At 35.6% G+C, this 19,800-nt stretch overlaps 1 protein-coding gene across 4 annotated transcripts in view; it reads right to left on the bottom strand.

Annotated features, from left to right (window-relative positions):
* The window catches only part of LOC123837903 (cytochrome b5 reductase 4), an 85,870-nt gene that overhangs the window by 32,527 nt on the left and 33,543 nt on the right, over nt 1–19,800 (bottom strand). For 2 of the 4 annotated variants that reach the window (XM_045867182.3, XM_045867183.3), the window contains 6 exons: nt 14,111–14,140; nt 10,850–10,910; nt 9,092–9,149; nt 7,338–7,431; nt 5,253–5,285; nt 3,137–3,259 (listed from right to left, as the gene is read on the bottom strand). In XM_045867182.3, the coding sequence (XP_045723138.1) occupies nt 3,137–3,259; nt 5,253–5,285; nt 7,338–7,431; nt 9,092–9,149; nt 10,850–10,910; nt 14,111–14,140 (399 nt within the window). The remainder of the gene's footprint in view (nt 1–3,136; nt 3,260–5,252; nt 5,286–7,337; nt 7,432–9,091; nt 9,150–10,849; nt 10,911–14,110; nt 14,141–19,800) is intronic. The other 2 variants (XM_064597819.1, XM_064597820.1) reach the window with 2 other exon arrangements.

Below are 19,800 nucleotides of genomic sequence, written 5' to 3'. Positions count from 1 at the left end.
TTTAAAAAAATGTCCATACTACCCAAAGGAATCTACAGATTCAGTGTAATCACTATCAAAATACCAATAGCATGTTTCACAGAACTAAAATAATTAATCCTAAAATTTGTATGGAATCAGAAAACCCTCAAATAGCCAAAGCAATCCTGATAATGAACAAAGCTGGAGGTACCATACTCCCAGTTTTCAAACTATACCACAAAGCTATAGTAAGCAAAACAGTATAGTAGCCATAAAAACAGACATAAAGATCAATAGAACAGAACAGAGAACCCAGAAATAAACCCATACTGATATATATATATATATACATGTCAACTGATTATATAATTTATGACAAAAGACGCAAGAATATATACAATGGGGAAAGGACAGTCCCTTCAAATAAATGGTGCTAGGAAAATAGGACACAACAGGCAAAATAATGAAAATAGCTTATTATCTTATACCATACACAAAAATTAAAGTAGATTAAAGACATGAATGTAAGACCTGAAACCACCCACTCCTAGAAGAAAACAGATGGTAAGTAAGCTCCTTGACGTTGATCCTAGCAATGATTTTTTTGGACCTGACATCAAAATCAAAGGCAACAAAAGCAAAAATAAAGTGGGACACTACATCAAACTAAAAAGCTTCTACACGGAAAAGAAAACCATCAACAATATTTGCAACAAACTCAACACCAAAAAAACAAATAATCCAGTCAAGAAATGGGCAGAAGACATGAACAGACATTTCTCCAAAGAAGAAATACAATGGCCAACAGACACATGAAAAAATGCTCAGCATCACTCGGTATCAGGGAAATACAAATCAAAACCACAATGAGATACCACCTCACACTGGTCAGAATGGTTAAAATTAACAACTCAGATGTTGCCGAGGATGTGGAGAAAGGGGAACCCTCTTACATTGGTGGGAATGCAAACTGATACAGCCACTCTGGAAAACGGTACGGAGGATCCTCAAGAAGTTAAAAATAGAGCTGCCCTTTGATCCAGCAATTGCACTACTGGGTATTTATCCAAAGGATACAAACATAGAGTTTCAAAGGGGCACACGCACCCTATCGTTTATAGCAGCAATATTTACAATAGCCAAAAATGGAAAGAGCCCAGATATTCATCAATAGATGAACGGATAAAGAAGATGTGTGTGTGTGTGTGTGTAATGGAATATTACTCAGCCATCAAAAAGAATGAAAGCTAGTCATTTGCAATGACACGGATGGAACAACAGGACATTATGCTAAGCAATATAAGTCAGTCTGAGAAAGACAAATACCATATGATTTCACTCATATGTGGAATTTAAGAAACAAAACAGATGAACATAGGGGAAGAGAAGGAAAATAAAATAAGATGAAAATAGAGAGGGAGGCAAACCATAAGAGACTCTTAACTATAGGAAACAAACTGAGGATTGCTGGAGGGGAGGTGGGTGGGGGAAATGGGATAATTGGGTGATGGATATTAAGGAGGGCACTTGATGTAATGAGCACTGGATGTTATATGCAACTGATGAATCACTAAATGCTACCCCTGAAACTAATAATACAGTATATGTTAACTAAATTGAATTTAAATAAAAAATTAAAAAAGAAAAAAGAAAACCATCAACAAAATGAAAAGGAGGGCGCCTGGGTGGCTCAGTTGGTTGGGCGACTGCCTTCGGCTCAGGTCATGATCCTGGAGTCCCTCGATCGAGTCCCGCATCGGGCTCCCTGCTCGGCGGGGAGTCGGCTTCTCCCTCTGACCCTCCTCCCTCTCATGCTCTCTATCTCATTCTCTCTCTCAAATAAATAAATAAAATCTTTAAAAAAAAAAAATGAAAAGGAAACCTGAATGGGAGAAAATATTTGCAAATCTTATATCTGATAAAAGGTTAATATCCAAAATATATAAAAAAAACTCATACAACTCAATAGCAAAAACACAATCAATTAAAAAATAGATTAAAAATCTAAAAACAAAATTCAAAGGACCCAAAGAGACATTTTTCCAAAGAGGACATACAGATGGCCAATAAGTACATGAAAAGGTGCTCACCATCGCTAACCACCAGGGAAATGTAAATTAAAACCACAATGAGCTATATCACCTCACACCTGTGAGAATGGCTATTATCAAAAGGACAAGAAATCACAAGTGTTGGCAAAGATGCGGAGAAAAGGGTATCGTTATGCACTGCTGGAGGGAATGTAAATTGGTGCAGCCACTATGGGAAACAGCATGGAGGTTTCTCAGAAAATTAAAAATAGAAGTACCATATGATCCAGTATGCCACTTCTGGGTATTTATCTGAAGAAAATGAAGACACTAATTTGGAAATATATGTGTACCTCCATGTTCATCACAGCATTATGTACAGTAGCCAAGATATGGAAGCAACTTAAGTGTCCACTGATAAATGAATGGATAAAGAAGATATGGTATGTATGTATATACAGATATAGCTATTTTAAAAAAGAATAAAGGCCTGCCACTTGCAACAACACGGATGGCTCTTGAGGATATTACGCTAAGTGAAACAAGTCAGACACAGAGAGACGAATACTGTACGATCTCACTTACATATGGAATCTAAAAAAACGAAACAAAACAAATAAACAAACCCAAGCTCATAGATACAGAAAACAGACTGGTGGTTGGCAGAGGTGGAGGTGGTGGGGTGGGCAAAATATGTGAAGAGGGTTAAAAGGTACAAACTTCCAGCTATAAAATAAATAAATCATGGGGACATAACATACTGCATGGTGATTACAGTTAATAATACAGTAATGAATATTTGAAAGTTGCTAAGAAAGCAGATTTTAAAAGAGCTCATCACAAGAAAAAAAAGTTTTTGTGACTGTACAGTGATGGATGTTAACTAGATTTACTGTGATGATCATTTCACAAAGTCTATAAATATCAAATCATTGTTATATACCAGAAACTAGTATATTATATGTCAATCATATCTCAATTTGATAAAAGGAGGAAAACAGATACAATGTCCTTTTACAACTTCTTACAGGGAGATACAAGGGCCCTTTGGCCCCTCCCAAAATAGCCTTCCAAACTCTCGTACAATTGCACCACTGACACAACAATTTTATGAACACAGGACACAAAATAATAGCGCAGCATACCTGTATCTTTCTTTGGAATAAGTAAATTATGATTCTCTAGGGGGTGCCCAAGACGTTTCCAAGAAGTATTCTCTTTTTTCTTTAGGACAATCTCTATTTTTCCCACATTCTCAACAACCTGCACTAAAAAGAAGATAAATTCCATTTGTATTCATTGAAACTAAACATAACACATTACTTTAAAATCAGTCTTTCTCAAACAATACAAATGTCCTGATCTGATACGAATAACAAGGATCATTATTAGTAAGAAAAGACTCTATACATATTCGTCAAAATTGTTTATGCCTTAAATGATATTAAATCCAGCTTATTTTATTTTATGAATCAAATTAACGTTTTTCAAACTAATTTATCAAGGGCCAAACTAACATGTATTGCTAGTTTTCATACAAGCTCAAATACAGCCATGACAAGTACTTAACACATAGCTTTAAAAAAAAAAAAAAGGAGGGAGCTAACATATACAAATTAGTCATTGAGTGGACCTATAAAAGCAAATTTAATTTATACTCTTCCATTTCTTAATTGGGATCTGAGGGGTTCTTATGAATAAATTCAGTAGATCAATACTGAACCGAGTAAACAAAGAAAAAGCCGCATGAATCATTATAAAGTACATATGAATCTTAAATAATTAAAGACCTTTTAGGGTATCTTTTAATTTTTGACTGAGTTCAGAATATATGGGTATAATAACAATATACAGACTTTTATATACTGGTTAAAGTTTATGAACTGAATATGCTTTTAAGGATCTAAAGTATATTTCAGTTTGTCTTTAGAAACAATCTATTCATTCCTCAAGGTAAACACATAATTCAACAGCAATTTAACAATAACTTCTTAAGATAGTCAAATACATTCATTTCAATGAGCACTGATTTGAAGCTTAACCAATACAGAAACATGGTCCTTGATTTTAATTTATACAATTTACAGAGCTTGCTACCATATATAGGAAAGAGAAAGCACAGAACCAGTGTAAGGTATTCTGACAGTACTTTAAAACAAGAAATTACATATATATATTTTTAAATATACACATTTACACATATATGTGTGTATATATCTCTATATATCTATATCTATATAATGAAATATAATTCAGCCTAAAAAAAAAAGAAAGAAATCCTTCCATTTGCAAGAACATATGAACCCGGAGGCTTTATGCTAAATGAAATAAGCCAGACAGAGAAGATAATACTGCATGGTATCACTTATATGTAGTATCTTTAAAGAAAAAAAAAGTCACGTACTCATTAAAAAGAGAGTAGAATGGTGGTTGCCGGGCTGGTGGGGGGCGGGGGCGGGGTAAGGGATGGGGAGAGGATGACAAAAGGGTACAAACTTTCAGTTAAGACATGAATAAGTCTGAGGACCTAACGTACAACCATGGTAACTCCGTTGATAATATTGTATAATTCCAATTTGCTAAGACAGCGGTCTCACACGCAAAAAGGAAATATGTGAGGTGATGGATGTGTTAACTTGATTGTGGGAATCTTTTTACAATGTATACATATATCAAATCATCATGCAATTAAATCTATTATAATTTTGTCAATTACACATCAATAGAGCTAAAAACAAAAGACAAAAAAACAAGAAACCACTATTCTATGAATCTTCTGTTGTTAAACAGCTTTGTGAAATCCACATTGTACTTTTATATGCAGCAATATTCATAACTTAATATGCTCTGTGAACATTACACATTTATGTATATATGCCTAAGAAAAATTTGTCTGCTCTAGTATATTTCTACAAATTGCATGTCAGGAGGAGGGCAGAGACAAGGAAGGAAGGAAGAACGGAAAGAAGACAAGAATTTTAGAAGAAAATTAGGAGAGAAAAAGGAAAGGATAAAAAGATGAAAGGAACAAGGAGAAAGAAAAAAACAGAGAAAAAACCTGAAACCAGAGGGAGAAGAACATATTTATAAAAAATTAATGTATTTATTTATACAGAAAATGTCACATCTTTGTTTTGCAATATGAAAATCTACATATGAAAAATGAGACAAATGCTGATTTTCTCTTTCTCTCTCTCTCTCTTCCTATGTATGTATATATGTAGGTGTATATATACACATAATTATTTTTTGGTAGCTTACCAGAAAAATCTTCTTGAATTTCATGACTTAGCCCTAGGAAAGAAAAGTAAGTCTAGTTAAAATCCAACTTCAATTCACACAGTCTATGAACACCATGTAAGATCATCTAAACAGTTCTTACATGCACTATTTCAAATCTCTCAAGCTAAGTAAAACATATTCTGATAGCCAGGAGAAAAAAACTGTACACAACCCAACTGTCCAACTGTTTAAATATAAATACATACAGGCTTTCAACTTTTCAATTTCTCTCCCTACTAAAGAGCAAATCCCCAATTGCCCACAAGTGGGTAACCACACTAGTCCAAAGCATGGTCCCAGAATGACAAACTTACAAGCCAAGAAGGGAACAGGGTAGGTAGGGATGCAGCACCTGCAGCACGCATGTTCTACTGTGTGCACAGGTACAGATGTGTGTACAGGCCAGGCTTGGGTCTGGCTCCATTTTCTCTTTCTTATTGTTCTCTAAGGTTGAATATTTATTCAGCTATTGAAAGAAAATTACTGAGTATCTATGTGTTACTTTCTAGGCATTATCGATACAACAGTTAATGAAAGAGAAAAACTGCTGCCGTTATGGATACTGCATTCCAGAAGGGGGAGAGAGATGCAAGAAATGTTTTTACAGACATCAGCTCTAAACTTCACTGTGTTAATATGGTTATCTGAAACTTAACAATTCTGCATTATTTTAGTCTTTCCGATCCAGTATCAGTATTCAACAGTGTCATATTTTTTGACTATGGAATTTTTGTTTCTTTTGTATTGTGTGTTACATATTGTTAGGTATAGTGGGAACAAAATTAGCCATAAAGTATTTGAAATATAATAGATGGTGGTACAGAGGTTTTACTTAAAAGAAAAATCATGCAGTGCTAATGAGTAACGTATACTTTTCTAGACATCTGAGTGTTTGGTTAAAACTCTCCCCTAAGAGGCAATATACATTAGATCTTTTATTTTCTTTTAAGATTTTTTTATTTATGAGAGAGAGAAAGGGCACAGGCAGGGGGAAGGGCAGCGGGCAGCGAGAAGCAGACTCCCCTAAAGAGTGGGGAGCCAGATGCAGGGCTTGATCCCAGGACCTTGAGATCATGACCTGAGCCAAAGTGAGACACTTAACTGATTGAGCCACCCAGGCACCCCTCCCTATGCGTTAGATCTTATGCTAAGAAAAAATAGGACAAATTATTTCTAGAAGAAAAGTTTAAGGTTCTAGTTTGATTAATCTACTAAATGGAGAAAATAGGAAAGAAAAAACATTTATCAACTCTGATCAAATTCAAGACAAAAGATACTTCATTAATACAATAAAGCAGTGAACAGAATCCTGAGTCAGCTGATGTCTGGGGAATCAGTCTCTGTTTTGCAAAAGTAAATGATATGTTCTTCATATAAGAACGCCTGCTTAAAACACAATTTTCTTGCTATTGTTGTTGTTTTTACTGCTTCATTTCTACCTTCTAACTAGAGTAACATCACCTTCATTAGAGAAGAAAAGGGTGAAATCCTAGTGTCATTTGGATGAAAAGCAGATTAAGAATCTGGTATTTTTGATTCCAGATTTTAGTTCCTGGTTTCTTTCTTCTGATCTCTCATTTCTCAAAGCAGACAGAAGTGATTGTATAGTTGATCTCTCGTCATGAAGGAACAGGCGGCTGAGGAATACAACACAACCTTACGGTCCATGCTGCAGCCTCTGACTTCCCATGACAGAGCCGGCAAAAACCAGGTCCATGGAACTAGCACTTCGGGATGGCTGCTTGGTAGGAGCATGTGACAGGCCTCCAGAGATTTGTTTGTAGGTGTCAAGTAAAAGACACTTAACAAAGCCAGGAAAACAAATATTTCATATTATGACTGATTTTGACTGCATCCAATTACTTAAACTTGGGAAAAATGAGGTCATGCTGCCATTTCCTAGCCCTATCATCAGTATAAAGAAAAAACAGAATAGAAATTGATCAAAAGTGACAAACCAATTGACAATATCAGATAAAATATTATAGCTACCTAGACTGTAGACCAAGTTATTGCCAACCTTAAAGGAAACTGGAGTTGTTTCCATTAATATAAAGTACTTACCCATATGTATAATATATGAATAATCCTTGATAATTGTTTCTGCTCTAAAGGAATCATCCTGATGATCAACTATTACTGAGTCTAAGTTAATATCCTTGAACAGAAAGCAAAAAGAGAAAGATTAAAAAGTAAAATTTTCCCCAAATTTCTACAATTATACTTTTAAGATGATCCATGGATGTTCATATGGCACTTCTTTATAGAATTCACAAGATGAGTAAAGGTAGTTAATCCTGTTTTTTTTCTCATACAACCCAGTTCTCCTTCAAAACACATAGTGCAATTTTTTTTTTTAAAGATTTTATTTATTTATTTGACAGAGAGAGAGAAAGAGAGACAGCGAGAGAGGGAACACAAGCAGGGGGAGTGGGAGAGGGAGAAGCAGGCTTCCCGCTGAGCCAGAAGCCCGATGCGGAACTCGATCCCAGGACCCTGGGATCATGACCCGAGCCGCAGGCAGACGCTTAACGACTGAGCCACCCAGGCACCCCCACATAGTACAATTTTAATTATACATTTGTCTCTGCTTAATATCCACCTCACCTACTCATCTCTAAGCTCTAAATGTATGGGACTATCTAGAATATTCCTTAGTACCTAGTAGGTGCTCAATAAATATTTGTTGAATAAATAATTTGGAAAAAATTAGAATCAGACCAGCAATCAAGATATGTATGCTTATTTTAATGTTTCTACTATTACAAGATGCTGGGCAAATTACACAACCTCTGACTTCAGCTTATAAGAAAAATTCACTAACAAATTTTTAGATATCTCTAATTTCTACATAGCCTCGGCACCTATCATTTATACCATACACTGAGCACATTATTCCACATAGAAATCTTGCCCCTTCCCTCAGTCATTCATCCCCCGTGCTTCACTGATATTACCAACAGGAGTAGACCCCAACCTCCCTAGGCTGTGCCCTCTTGGTTTTGGACTGCATGATGAGGAGGAGACACTAACAAGAGGGAGTGGAAGGGGTTCAGGCAGTGCCTCTGGCCCTCTGGGCTGTATCAGGCAGAGAGCCTGGTCATTCCACGCTGCTACAGTCAGGGGAAATCACAGCATGCGGTCTCAGAAATTCCTAGCTGCCAGAACTTGTCTTTAAATTTACATGGTTCCTCAAGTGTGGGAACCTTGCCAGTTGCTGAAGGATCTATTTGGAGATGTTATACGTTGTCTGTGTATTTATCTGATTTCCCAGACTGTAAGTCCCATGAAAGCCAAGTATCTCGTATGTGGCTCATCATTAGATCCCTGAATTCTTAAATAGTGTTGCAAATAAAGTAGGAGTTCAATAAGTACTTAGTAAATCAACTGTCTCCTTAATTTTAGTTTCAAGAGGGCATCTGAATCCCATTAGTGGTTTAAGCTTAGTAAGCCACAGTAATACAGTCTCTACTGTCTCTCAAATCCCAATTTATGTGCAGGAAATTAGTTCTTACAATAAAGTTAACTGGGATTGTCACTTTTGTTATCCATGCTTAAAACACACACACACAAAGTATATAATATATTTCCTAGTCTAGCTTTTTTAACGAGGCTATAGCACGGTTATTAAGAGTATATACTCTGGAGCCAGCCTGCCTGGGTTCAAAATGCTAAACCTGCCACTTACTGTGTGGCATTGGGTAAATTATTTAAGCTACTGCATGGAGTTTCTGTGAGTAAATAAGTTAATATAAGGGTGCTTAGAAAATAGCTAACATTTGTTGAGCATTTACTTTTTTTCTGATTTTAAAGTTTACCTTCTGTTTAGTATATATGACAATGGTGACTAACGAGTCTGTCTGGAACCAGTCATAGCTGTAAAATATTAAAAGAAGGAATAATTACATTGACAATCTTGTACTAAACATATTAAATCATTAAATATATGATTTAAAAATATATATGGTTTAAAAATATACAACATAATTATATGATTTTAAATATATGGCTTAAAATCTACAGTAAGAAATATATTTCTCTAGGTAAACTTTTTTCTAAATAACGGGGGGGTGTCTACCATTATATAGGTGGTAATTATTTCTGAATTTAAAATACCTATACTCGCATGTATTCCAACTTGGATTAAAACAAACAATATCTCCTTGATAAGATACTTTTTTTGGGGGGGGGGGGGACGCCTGGGTGGCTCAGTCGGTTAAGCGTCTGCCTTCAGCTCAGGTCATGATCCCAGGGTCCTGGGATCGAGTCCCGCATCGGGCTCCCTGCTCCGCGGGGAGCCTGCTTCTCCCTCTGCCTCTGCCTCTCTCTCTCTCTATCTCTCATGAATAAATAAATAAAATCTTTGGGGGAAAAAAAAGTATCTTTTTTTTTTTTCAAAGATTTTATTTATTTGACAGAGAGAGACACAGCGAAGAGGGAACACAAGCAGGGGGAGTGGGATAAGATACTTTTTAGAAAGGTTACATTCTACTAAAATCTTTTATCAGAGCAGTAACACAACATATTTTCTTAAGAAGCCTGACAAAATCTACATATTACCTTCACTCCTCCCTGTCACAAATTATTCAAGATATTAATTAATCAAGGTCTTTTAATGGTTCAACAGGAAAACTTAAGGTAAAACTTCTGTTCTGTAATAGGTGTTCATCAAACTGATACTGTTTTTGCACTTATTACATACATAAGGACACCCACAGGTAAATCCTAGAGGTTTCCTCATGCCCTTCAGTTAAAACTGTATATGAAATACTTAAATAGATTTAACAAACATAGCAGGATGCTGCTGCTATGGGCTGGTGGTAGAGAGAAAGGCAGAAAGAGAAAAAAATCACACAGAATAATCATAACCCTGAAGGCATCTGAAATGTTAACATTCACAAAAATACATATGGATCAAATAATATACTAAGACAGTTGCTGTGCAGTACACTTTAAAAACAGAATATAGTACTTGAATAAATTATGGTATGGTCATATGATGGAAGGCAGACAAAAAATGCTTTTGCAGAATATTTAATGACATAGGAAATTGCTCACAGAATACATTGCAATGCCAGTATTATCAAAATAGAATAACACAGAAATAGGTGTTATACAAATCAAACTGGGTAGAATAAACCAAATATTCAGCATATATCTAGAGTTGATAGATTATGACTGATTTTATCACCTGCTTTTTTGTATTTATCTGTATTTTTCAAGTTTTCTACCAAGAATGTATACTTTATAATCAAAATAAAATTTTTGAATAGTTTTTTAAAGTTAAAAATATTTTTGAAGTTTTTTAAGTTTAAAGTTTTTTTTAAACATGAAGATTTAAACACAATGGTTTTTAAATTGGATTAAACTTCAGTTATACTAAAAATTCACATTTGCAGAAAACAGCTCATTCTCCAACAATGCCTGATAAATGGGACACTACAGTTCTTGTGTCAAAGATGCATGATTAATATAGTAGGCAATAACTCAAAGTCAGAGCTGTTTATTTTTTTTTAATGTGTATGTTTTGGTATAGAACTGATTTAGCTTTAAAAAAGCAAAACAAGAATGCATACCTTGGAGAACTAGGACCTTCTTTGGCAAGTGTATCTGACACTTGGCTCTTGGGAAGCATGCCTTCACAAAGAAAAACAAAAGAGCTACAGTTCATCTAGAAAGCATATTTATCTTTTTTTGCTTTTTAGTAAAGGTATCAAAATGTCATAAAAGGACACAAATCATAGATGTACTACGTAATGAATTTTCATAAAGTAAAACATACCCTTGTAGTTAGCACCCATCCTATGCCCCCTTCTAATCACCATTATTCTGACTTCTAGCATCATTAGCTTTTGCCTATATTTGACCTTTATAAAATGTCATCATAAGATATTTTCTCTTTTGGTCTGGCTTTTTTTGTCCTGCATCACAGGCCTTACATCAAATAAGCATGATTGATAGTAAGCAGTTAAGTCAAACCTGGAGGTTTCTGAGATTTTACCCCTGCTGTTGAATGCAACAGTAGTTTGTTCCTTTTTATTACTAAGCATTACTACACTGTATAAATATACGAGAATTTATACATTCTCCTGTTGATGGACATTTGGGTTGTTTCCAGTTTTTGGCTATTAGACACAAATAGCACTGTTATAAACATTCTTGTATATGTACATGTACATTCTTAAAGAACGTATATCCACATTTCTAGTAAGTTTATAAGTTTATAAGCTAGTAAGTAAGTTTATAAGCTATGTGTATGTTCAGCTTTAGTAGATGCTGCTAAATGCTTTTCCAAAGTGGTTGTACTGATTTACACTTTTTTACCAGAAACGTCTGAGTTCCAGATGCTCCACAACCTCAATGACACATGGTGTTGTCTTTTTCCATCTTAGTCATTCTTGTGGGCATGCATCAACACAGCATTTTAAAAGCCCACTAAAACTGTGGTTTTCAAATGAAAACTCTGAGACGTGGAAGAGCTCTGGAGATTCTGGAAGCATTAAATATTTCCCTCCCACAACAGGAGTGCATTGTTTGTTACCTGTAAGGTTCAGTTTGGAAAAAAGGAGGACTGCTGCTAAAAGACTTTTGAAAATCACCGTATCAATTACATTTCTATTCCTCAAACTCTGCAGGAAAACAAATTTTATGTTTAGTCTCTGGTGAGTCTTAGAATTCTCACATTAGAAGTCATAGTAATTATATAAAGTCAGAGAGGAGAGGCACCTTTCAGACAGGCTAGTTTAGAGGTTTCCAGGATTCTTTCTGGCCAAGAAGCTTCTGTTTAAACCCAACTTAAATGCAAGCACAGGATATCAAACAGCCATATTTTGGGGGATGAGGCTGATCATCAGTCCTGAGCTCAAGCCTTGTACTCAGTTTCCATCTCTTCCTATGTAACTCAATTAACTTTCAGATAAACAAAGGAAGTCTCAGAGATGTGACATAACAAAGCCAAAGTTATGAACTAACAAGTGGTGAACCCTAAAGAAGAATGCTTTACTAGAAAACTAAAAGTATAACAACAGGACTATAATAATTAAAATGTATTTTTGTCTAAAATGACAAAAAATAAGAAAAGATAATCTTATCAAAGTATTTGAAAATCACTGGAAAGATATTTTACTAAGAGATTAATGTCATTTATCTTTTAGAGGACTTATAGATATATAAATAAAAAACAAATGCATCACAATCTAACAATTTGTATAAGAAAAAGCTATCAACAGGATTCACAGATTGTGAGCCAATTTTGATCTTATTAAGACCTGATTAGGACCAAGAATTCTGGACTTGAGGTGTCAGCACTGTGATCTTACAAAAACCACCATTTCTGCTTCCTCGAATTCAAACTAGTAAAGAAATCTGCCCTGCAATCTCATGAGAAAGCAAATGAGCTGATTTCCACACCTTCTAAAAAACTATATGGTGTCATACAAATATAACTTTTTAGAACAGAATAATGTCATAGGCTGTGGAATGTGTCTTGAATTCAACATTTACCAAGCAAAACAAAACATCTTATATATAATATCCTTCTAGAAAAGCTGAAGGAATCTGTGGTGAATATGGGGTTGAGTAAAACAGTTAATTAAAGTTAGTGGACTAAATGAACATTCTCCTCCCCATAAGTGCTGCTTGATGACTGATGTTAATTTGAAGGGATCAGTTCTCTAGTGGATTACCATAGCAGTTTAACTCATTCAGGATTTAAAAAGCTGTTTGAATAATGACATTGCAGGCAGACATCACATCTGCAAATACACAGGCTTACCACATAGACAAATGAGCCAAATATGAGAAACAGCTAATAAATATAAATATTACAATCCTAGAGAATCCAAGATCAAAATAGGTAACTGTGCTGGCCAGATCACTTGCGAAATGTTAATATTCCATTCTCAAGACCATCTTGAACCAAGGTATTACTTAAATACAGTGCATCCAGAGGACGGCGATAGGAAAGTAAAGGTTCTGGAAGTCATATGTGGTGGGAATGGAAATGCCCAGTCCATCAGTAATGAATCTTTAAGTGAAGATTGTATGCCTAGTATCACAAAAGAGTCAATCATCAGATGAAACCTAAGATCAGCCCTTCATTGAAAGCAGTGCTACACTATCAGACAAAAAGCTTCTGGTATTACATCACAAACTGCAATAAGTAAGTCTACAATATAGTCTATTTTCTCAAGTTAAAAAAGAAAAGGTAATTTGGCAATCTAGCTTGTAGCTATATTTCTATAAGTTTCTTTTACAAATATGGAGAAAAAATCCTATAAAATAGTGCAATCGGAGTAGCCCCAGGCATTTCCTAAGAGTCAATACTGACCCCTACACCATACTTATTTTGGTTTTTGTGGATGGCGGGCGTTGGGGGCGGGGGGGTAGGTGCACGGTGGACATTGGCAGCTATAATTCTGAGTCAAACTGAATGGCTGAAGAAGCCAGAGCTGCTGAGCCTGGTAAAGAAGTTTAATAGGCTACTCAGCATCTATATGTAAACACTGGTGTTGAGCTCCATGCCGGAGGGATGTGACTTGCTCAATCTTGCTTCTGTGGGTAGAACTCCTCATCACTACAAATATTCAAGCTGCGGGCAGATGAACACATGTTCAGGGATGTTACAGGAGAGACTACTTACTTACTGTAAGAGTAATGGCTGGAATAAGGGATCTAAAATGTTCTGCCAAATCCTCTAAGGCAAGTGAAGACATCTTTTGTATAAAAAAAATATCGAAATACTACCCCAAATAATTCTGTAAAGCAATTTTGTATGTGAAGGTAACTTAACTCATGTGACTATGATCCATTTTTTACCATAAACATATATGACTTACCATTTAAGACTTTCTTTTCTTCACGATAGTCTGTACAGTGATTTAGAAAAAAAAGCCAGGTAAGAATACTATAATCAAAGAGAGTATCAGTTAATATTATATTTGAAGATAACAGCCCTGTTTTTGAAGGGCTTTCTTTCAAGGTCGGAAGAGAAAAACAAGGCTAATAAATAGATGGCCTATGTTTGAAATAAGGAAGCATCATCTCTGAAAATTACCAGGCCTATTTTTTCTCCAGGTGTTTATCTCCCACTTCACTGAGGTTTTTTCTACTTCTTTGAACATTTTTTTCTAATATCTTGGTTAATTTCTTTAGAAAGCATATAAAAACCCAAGTTTTGTCCAGGTTATCATATTCTAAAGTAGTCGAAAGTATCCAGAATTTATTATATTATACTTTATAAATAAAACATACATGTTAACAACCCAAAGAAAGACACTTTATTATCTTATCTAGGTCAGTACTTAAAATGATTATTGTTACTCCAAATTTAAATGGCAAAATTATTAAAATATAAGACTTTCACTTGCATATGCAATGCACTACAATTAGTGTTACAACCCAGGAAAAATTTTTTTTTTAATTTTTTTTTATTCTTATGTTAATCCCCATACATTACATCATTAATTTTAGATGAAGTGTTCCATGATTCATTGTTTGTGCATAACACCCAGTGCTCCATGCAGAATGTGCCCTCCTCAATACCCACCACCAGGCTAACCCATCCTCCCACCCCCCTCCCCTCTAGAACCCTGTTTCTTTTTCAGAGTCCATCGTCTCTCATGGTTCGTCTACCCCTCTGATTTCCCCCACTTCATTCTTCCCCTCCCGCTACCTTCTTCTTCTTCTTCTTTTTTTTTTCTTAACATATATTGCATAATTTGTTTCAGAGGTACAGATCTGAGATTCAACAGTCTTGCACAATTCACAGCACTTACCAGAGCACATACCCTCCCCAGTGTCTATCACCCAGTCACCCCATCCCTCCCACCCCACCCCCCACTCCAGCAACCTCAGTTTGTTTCCTGCAATTAAGAATTCCTCATATCAGTGAGATCATATGATACATGTCTTTCTCTGTTTGACTTATTTCACTCAACATAATATCCTCCAGGTCCATCCACGTCGTTGCAAATGGCAAGATCTCATTCCTTTTGATGGCTGAGTAATATTCCATTGTATATATATACCACATCTTCTTTATCCATTCATCTGTCGATGGACATCCTGGCTCTTTCCACAGTTTGGCTATTGTGGACATTGCTGCTATAAACATCGGGGTGCACGTACCCCTTCGGATCCCTACTTTTGTATCTTTGGGGTAAATACCCAGTAGTGCAATTGCTGGATCATATACAACCCAGGAAAATTTAACAGGTATTTTCTTTCAGGATGGCAGCCAACTCAATCTACACTGTATTTTGATCACCACAAGTGCCACACCGTATGGTCAAAATAAAACCCTCAGCAAGTTAACAGAGTTAAAAAAAAAAGAAAGAAAGAATGACAAGCCAACAAAATATCCAAATAGTAAACTGACAGATATCAATTGTTAAGGTGAACTTGTTTCACAGAAAAAGAAACTAAACTACTTAAATGAAAGCTTTCAAATTTTTTATGTTCTGATTTTCAATCAATCAGAGATCTCATAATTACCTCCATTTCACCCAACTATCATAAAATAATCATGATTTAGGAAGCCAGATGACTACTGTTTTTATTTTCTTTATTTTACTGAAATAATTTCATAGCTGAAAGGGATCTTAACCACATACAGCAAATTATCTGATAATTTGGATCTGATCCCCTCATTTAAGACTGAAAACCAGAGATCAAGGACGTGAATGAAACCCATAGCTCTTCAGGAACAAAGCCAAGATTGGACTTCATCTTCTGAAACTCAGCATCATATTTCTTACTATGCCATTGCTATTGTTAATACTTCCAAAAGACGAAAGACCTAAAAATCATTTAAATTATACCTCGAAATGGAGCTTTGTTTATCAAGTGCCAAGTAAAAATCTAGTCATTACAGTTCGCAAGGGATCGTCAATGTCCCTGCTTGATCACTTACTTTCATCAGTGTGTTTCATCTGTCTTTCCTACTGCAGTTGTGATTGTTTTATCTTAGAACAAACAACAAACTCACAGAAGTAAATTAAATCTATTTTCAGTGCACCACATAGTTGGCAGTTTGAGGAATCTCATTTATCAAGTAAAACAATTTGTTTTCATCTAAGAGGATCACTGATTTTAACTGCCCCAGGTAATTTGTTTCTAGGGGAAAGTGTATTTATCTTATATGACTTACCTTCTGCCTGATGTGAATTGATTGAACCTGTCAGAACTTTCTGGATCCTACCAAATAGGTAATTTTTTCCCTGAATCTTTTTTTTTTTTATACAACAATTACCAGTAGGAAGAAATCTACTTAAACTATCTAAATTACATTTAAAAACTCTACTAATCTTTTGCAACTCTTTTAAAAAAACTGAGACATAGAAATAAGAGACAATTTTGTATTATTAAGCACATTTACATCTGAATCATGTTAGTCAGATGAGACTGACAAGAAATCTGATATTCCATCTAGATAATTAATCCCATCATTTTAGCGTGCTCCATGGCCAAAAGATTTTGTGTTTTCTCACAATGTTGGTTAAACTGCATTACTCTGGTAAGAATTTCTGCTTTCTGGAGAGATCAGAGTCTGCACTGCAATTTATAGACTACACTCTACTCTTTTTTGATAAGAGAGTGGATGAGAATTTTTAATTGTGACCCCAACCTAGATTACCTCTGTTGAGTGGAGCCAGGGAGGACCCCTCTGGGATAAAGAAAGAAAAATCCTGTTTTACCAGTATGCTCCTTCTTTTAATAAATATTTATTGATCAGCATCTTAATAGAGATATTGGTAGAATATGAACCCATTTTGATAAAAAGTTAGGAAAATACAAATATATATTCAGTTTGCTTACTGAATTACTAAAATTACCCATAAATTCGGAAAGATTCATAATGAGAGTAGTAACATGGTTACCTCTGTGTGTGTAGGGGAGGGTAAACAAGTAGATGGGAGACAAGTATGACAAGGGCACTTCTCATGCTTGAATCATGTGAATGCATTATTTATTCAAATAAATTAAACAGAATTAAAAATGAAATGTTGATACGTTCTTTTGAATACATACAATATGATAATGCTTTAAAAGAGGTATGTAGAAGGTTAGGTATAGAAGCATAGAGAAGGGTCTCTCTACTTGGAAGGAATTTGAAAGGACTCCATTGAGTGCTCGCTTCGGCAGCACATATACTGAAAGGACTCCATTGAGGAGGTAATATTTTAGCTATGTTTTGAAAACATGCAGGCATTTGTCACAAGGCCCTGAAGAAAAACATTCTAGGAAGACAAATGCTGAGCATTTATATTTGAATGTTTTACATTTACCATGAAGCTACAAACCTCATCTTCTCTTCTTATTTTCTCTTCTCTGGATTTTGGGTTAGATAATTTTGGGCTGGATAATTCTCTGTTGTGGGGGTCTATCCTGTGCACTTTGCTGGATAATTTTGGGGTGGATAATTCTCTGTTGTGGGGGTCTATCCTGTGCACTGTAGGATATTCAGAGCATCACTGTCCTCTCCTCTACCCACTAGAATGCAAGTAGCATCTAGTTTAGTTGCAACAACGAAAATGTCTCCAGACATTGCTCTCTTGAGGAGCAAAATCCACCCCTGTTGATTTTGGCATATATAAGTATTGGCATATGTAAATATAAATATATATATATATATATATATATATATATATATATGCGCAAAAGTGGGTAACTTTTATGAGGTGATTCTCTGCCTTACAAAAAAGAAGCATCCATGAGTTCTTTAAATGGCAGGATTCTCCAGTTGAATAACTATAGCTTTTAAGTAAGGTACATATACATATAAACCTCAGTATCTTCACTTTTATTTTTATTTAAAATTAAAAAAAATTTTTTTTGTTTCAACTTTCTATTGAAATTCCGGGTAGCTAAAAAAAGGGGGGGGATGGGAGGGGGAAAAATTCCAATTAGTTAACATATAGTAGCTTCATTTTTAAAGTGAAGGTGTTAGAACAGCTTCTAAATCCTCTTTCATCTCTAAGTAGTCTAATAATCTATGGTTCCAAGTGCTTTATAGTCAGTAACTGCTTGAGTGAGTGGGTGTGAAAATGAAAAACATAAAAGTATTAGAAACCATGATAAAGTAATGAGAAATTAAGAAGAAACATTTCTGACACTGCCCTATGCCATTGGCAATATGACTATTTTTAAAATATGACTTCCATTAAAATTTTTTAAAGTATAGTTATGGTCTAGAACAGTGCTGCCCAAAAGAAATCTAATGCAAGCCACAAGCATAATTTTAAATTCTCTAATAACCACATTAACAAAATAAAAAGGAACAGGTTAAATTAATTCTAATAATATATTTCTACTTAACACAATATATCCAGAACATTATCATTTCAACATGTAATCAATGTAAAATTTATGAGACATTTTACATTCTTTTTTTTCAACTAAGTCTTGAAATGCAGTATTTTACACTTTTAACACATATATATTTGGAGGAGGCACATTCTAGCATTCAAGAGCCACAGGTGGTGTGTGTCTACAATAATGGCAGCAAAGGATTAAAATAAGGGCAAAAAGCAAGAGCATTTTTTATCTTTGCCAGAGAATGAAGTGTTCCACATAAATAAGTAATCAAGAACTGAAGCTTTGCCTTTTCAAGCAAAGTTTCTCCTTTTATTCATTATTGATATCTTTCTAAAGCACAATACAAACCATAATGCTTTTTAAACAAAGGATTATTAAAGAAAAAAAAACCAGATTCTTCCCTTGATAAGGATCCACTAGTATTGTGTTTGGGTTTTTTTTAAAGATTTTATTAATGGGATGCCTGGGTGGCTCAGTCGTTAAGCGTCTGCCTTCAGCTCAGGTCCTGATGCCAGGGTCCTGGGATCGAGCCCCGCATCGGGCTCCCTGCTCCACGGGAGGCCTGCTTCTCCCTCTCCCACTCCCCCTGCTTGTGTTCCCTCTCTCACGCTCTCGCTCTCTCTGTCAAATAAATAAATAAAATCTTAAAAAAAAAAGATTTTATTAATTTATTAATGAGAGAGACGGGGGGAGGGGGGAGGCAGAAGCAGAGGGAGAAGCAGGCTCCCTACTGAGCCCGATGCAGGACTTGATCCCAGGACCCCAGGATCATGACCTGAGCCAAAGGCAGACACTTAAGCAACTGAGTCACCCAGGCGCCCCCACTAGTATTATGTTTTATATTCTGATGCTGTTAGCTCCTGCATATGCATTTCGCCACTGCTACACTAGAAACCACCAGATAAACTGAAAACTATCCTTCCAGAACTGCCCAACTGTACGGATGCCCATAAAATGCCTGGATTCTGGATTCCCTTGCTTTGGGGTCTGGCAGGCCACCTACCTAAAAGAGGGTGCCAGGAATCTTGTACTGAAAGAAGCCCATGCATAAAATTCCTCTTCGGTGTAGCCCCGTCACCCCATCTCCCCCCCCACACACAAATCCTCATGCCGGCAATAGTCTCTCTCCACCTACTGTTCCCACCTCATCTCTGGCTTCACTCTCTATTCCTACTTCATCTGTTTTCATCCTCTGTCCCCATCTCATCTA

The sequence above is a fragment of the Mirounga angustirostris genome, unplaced genomic scaffold, assembly GCF_029215605.1.
Source record: "Mirounga angustirostris isolate CCGP_5_RB_7025 unplaced genomic scaffold, mMirAng1.0.hap1 SCAF_8, whole genome shotgun sequence".
Taxonomy (NCBI): domain Eukaryota; kingdom Metazoa; phylum Chordata; class Mammalia; order Carnivora; family Phocidae; genus Mirounga; species Mirounga angustirostris.
The sequence above is the reverse complement of the archived record's forward strand: the minus strand, read 5'-3'. Positions and strand labels throughout refer to the sequence as shown.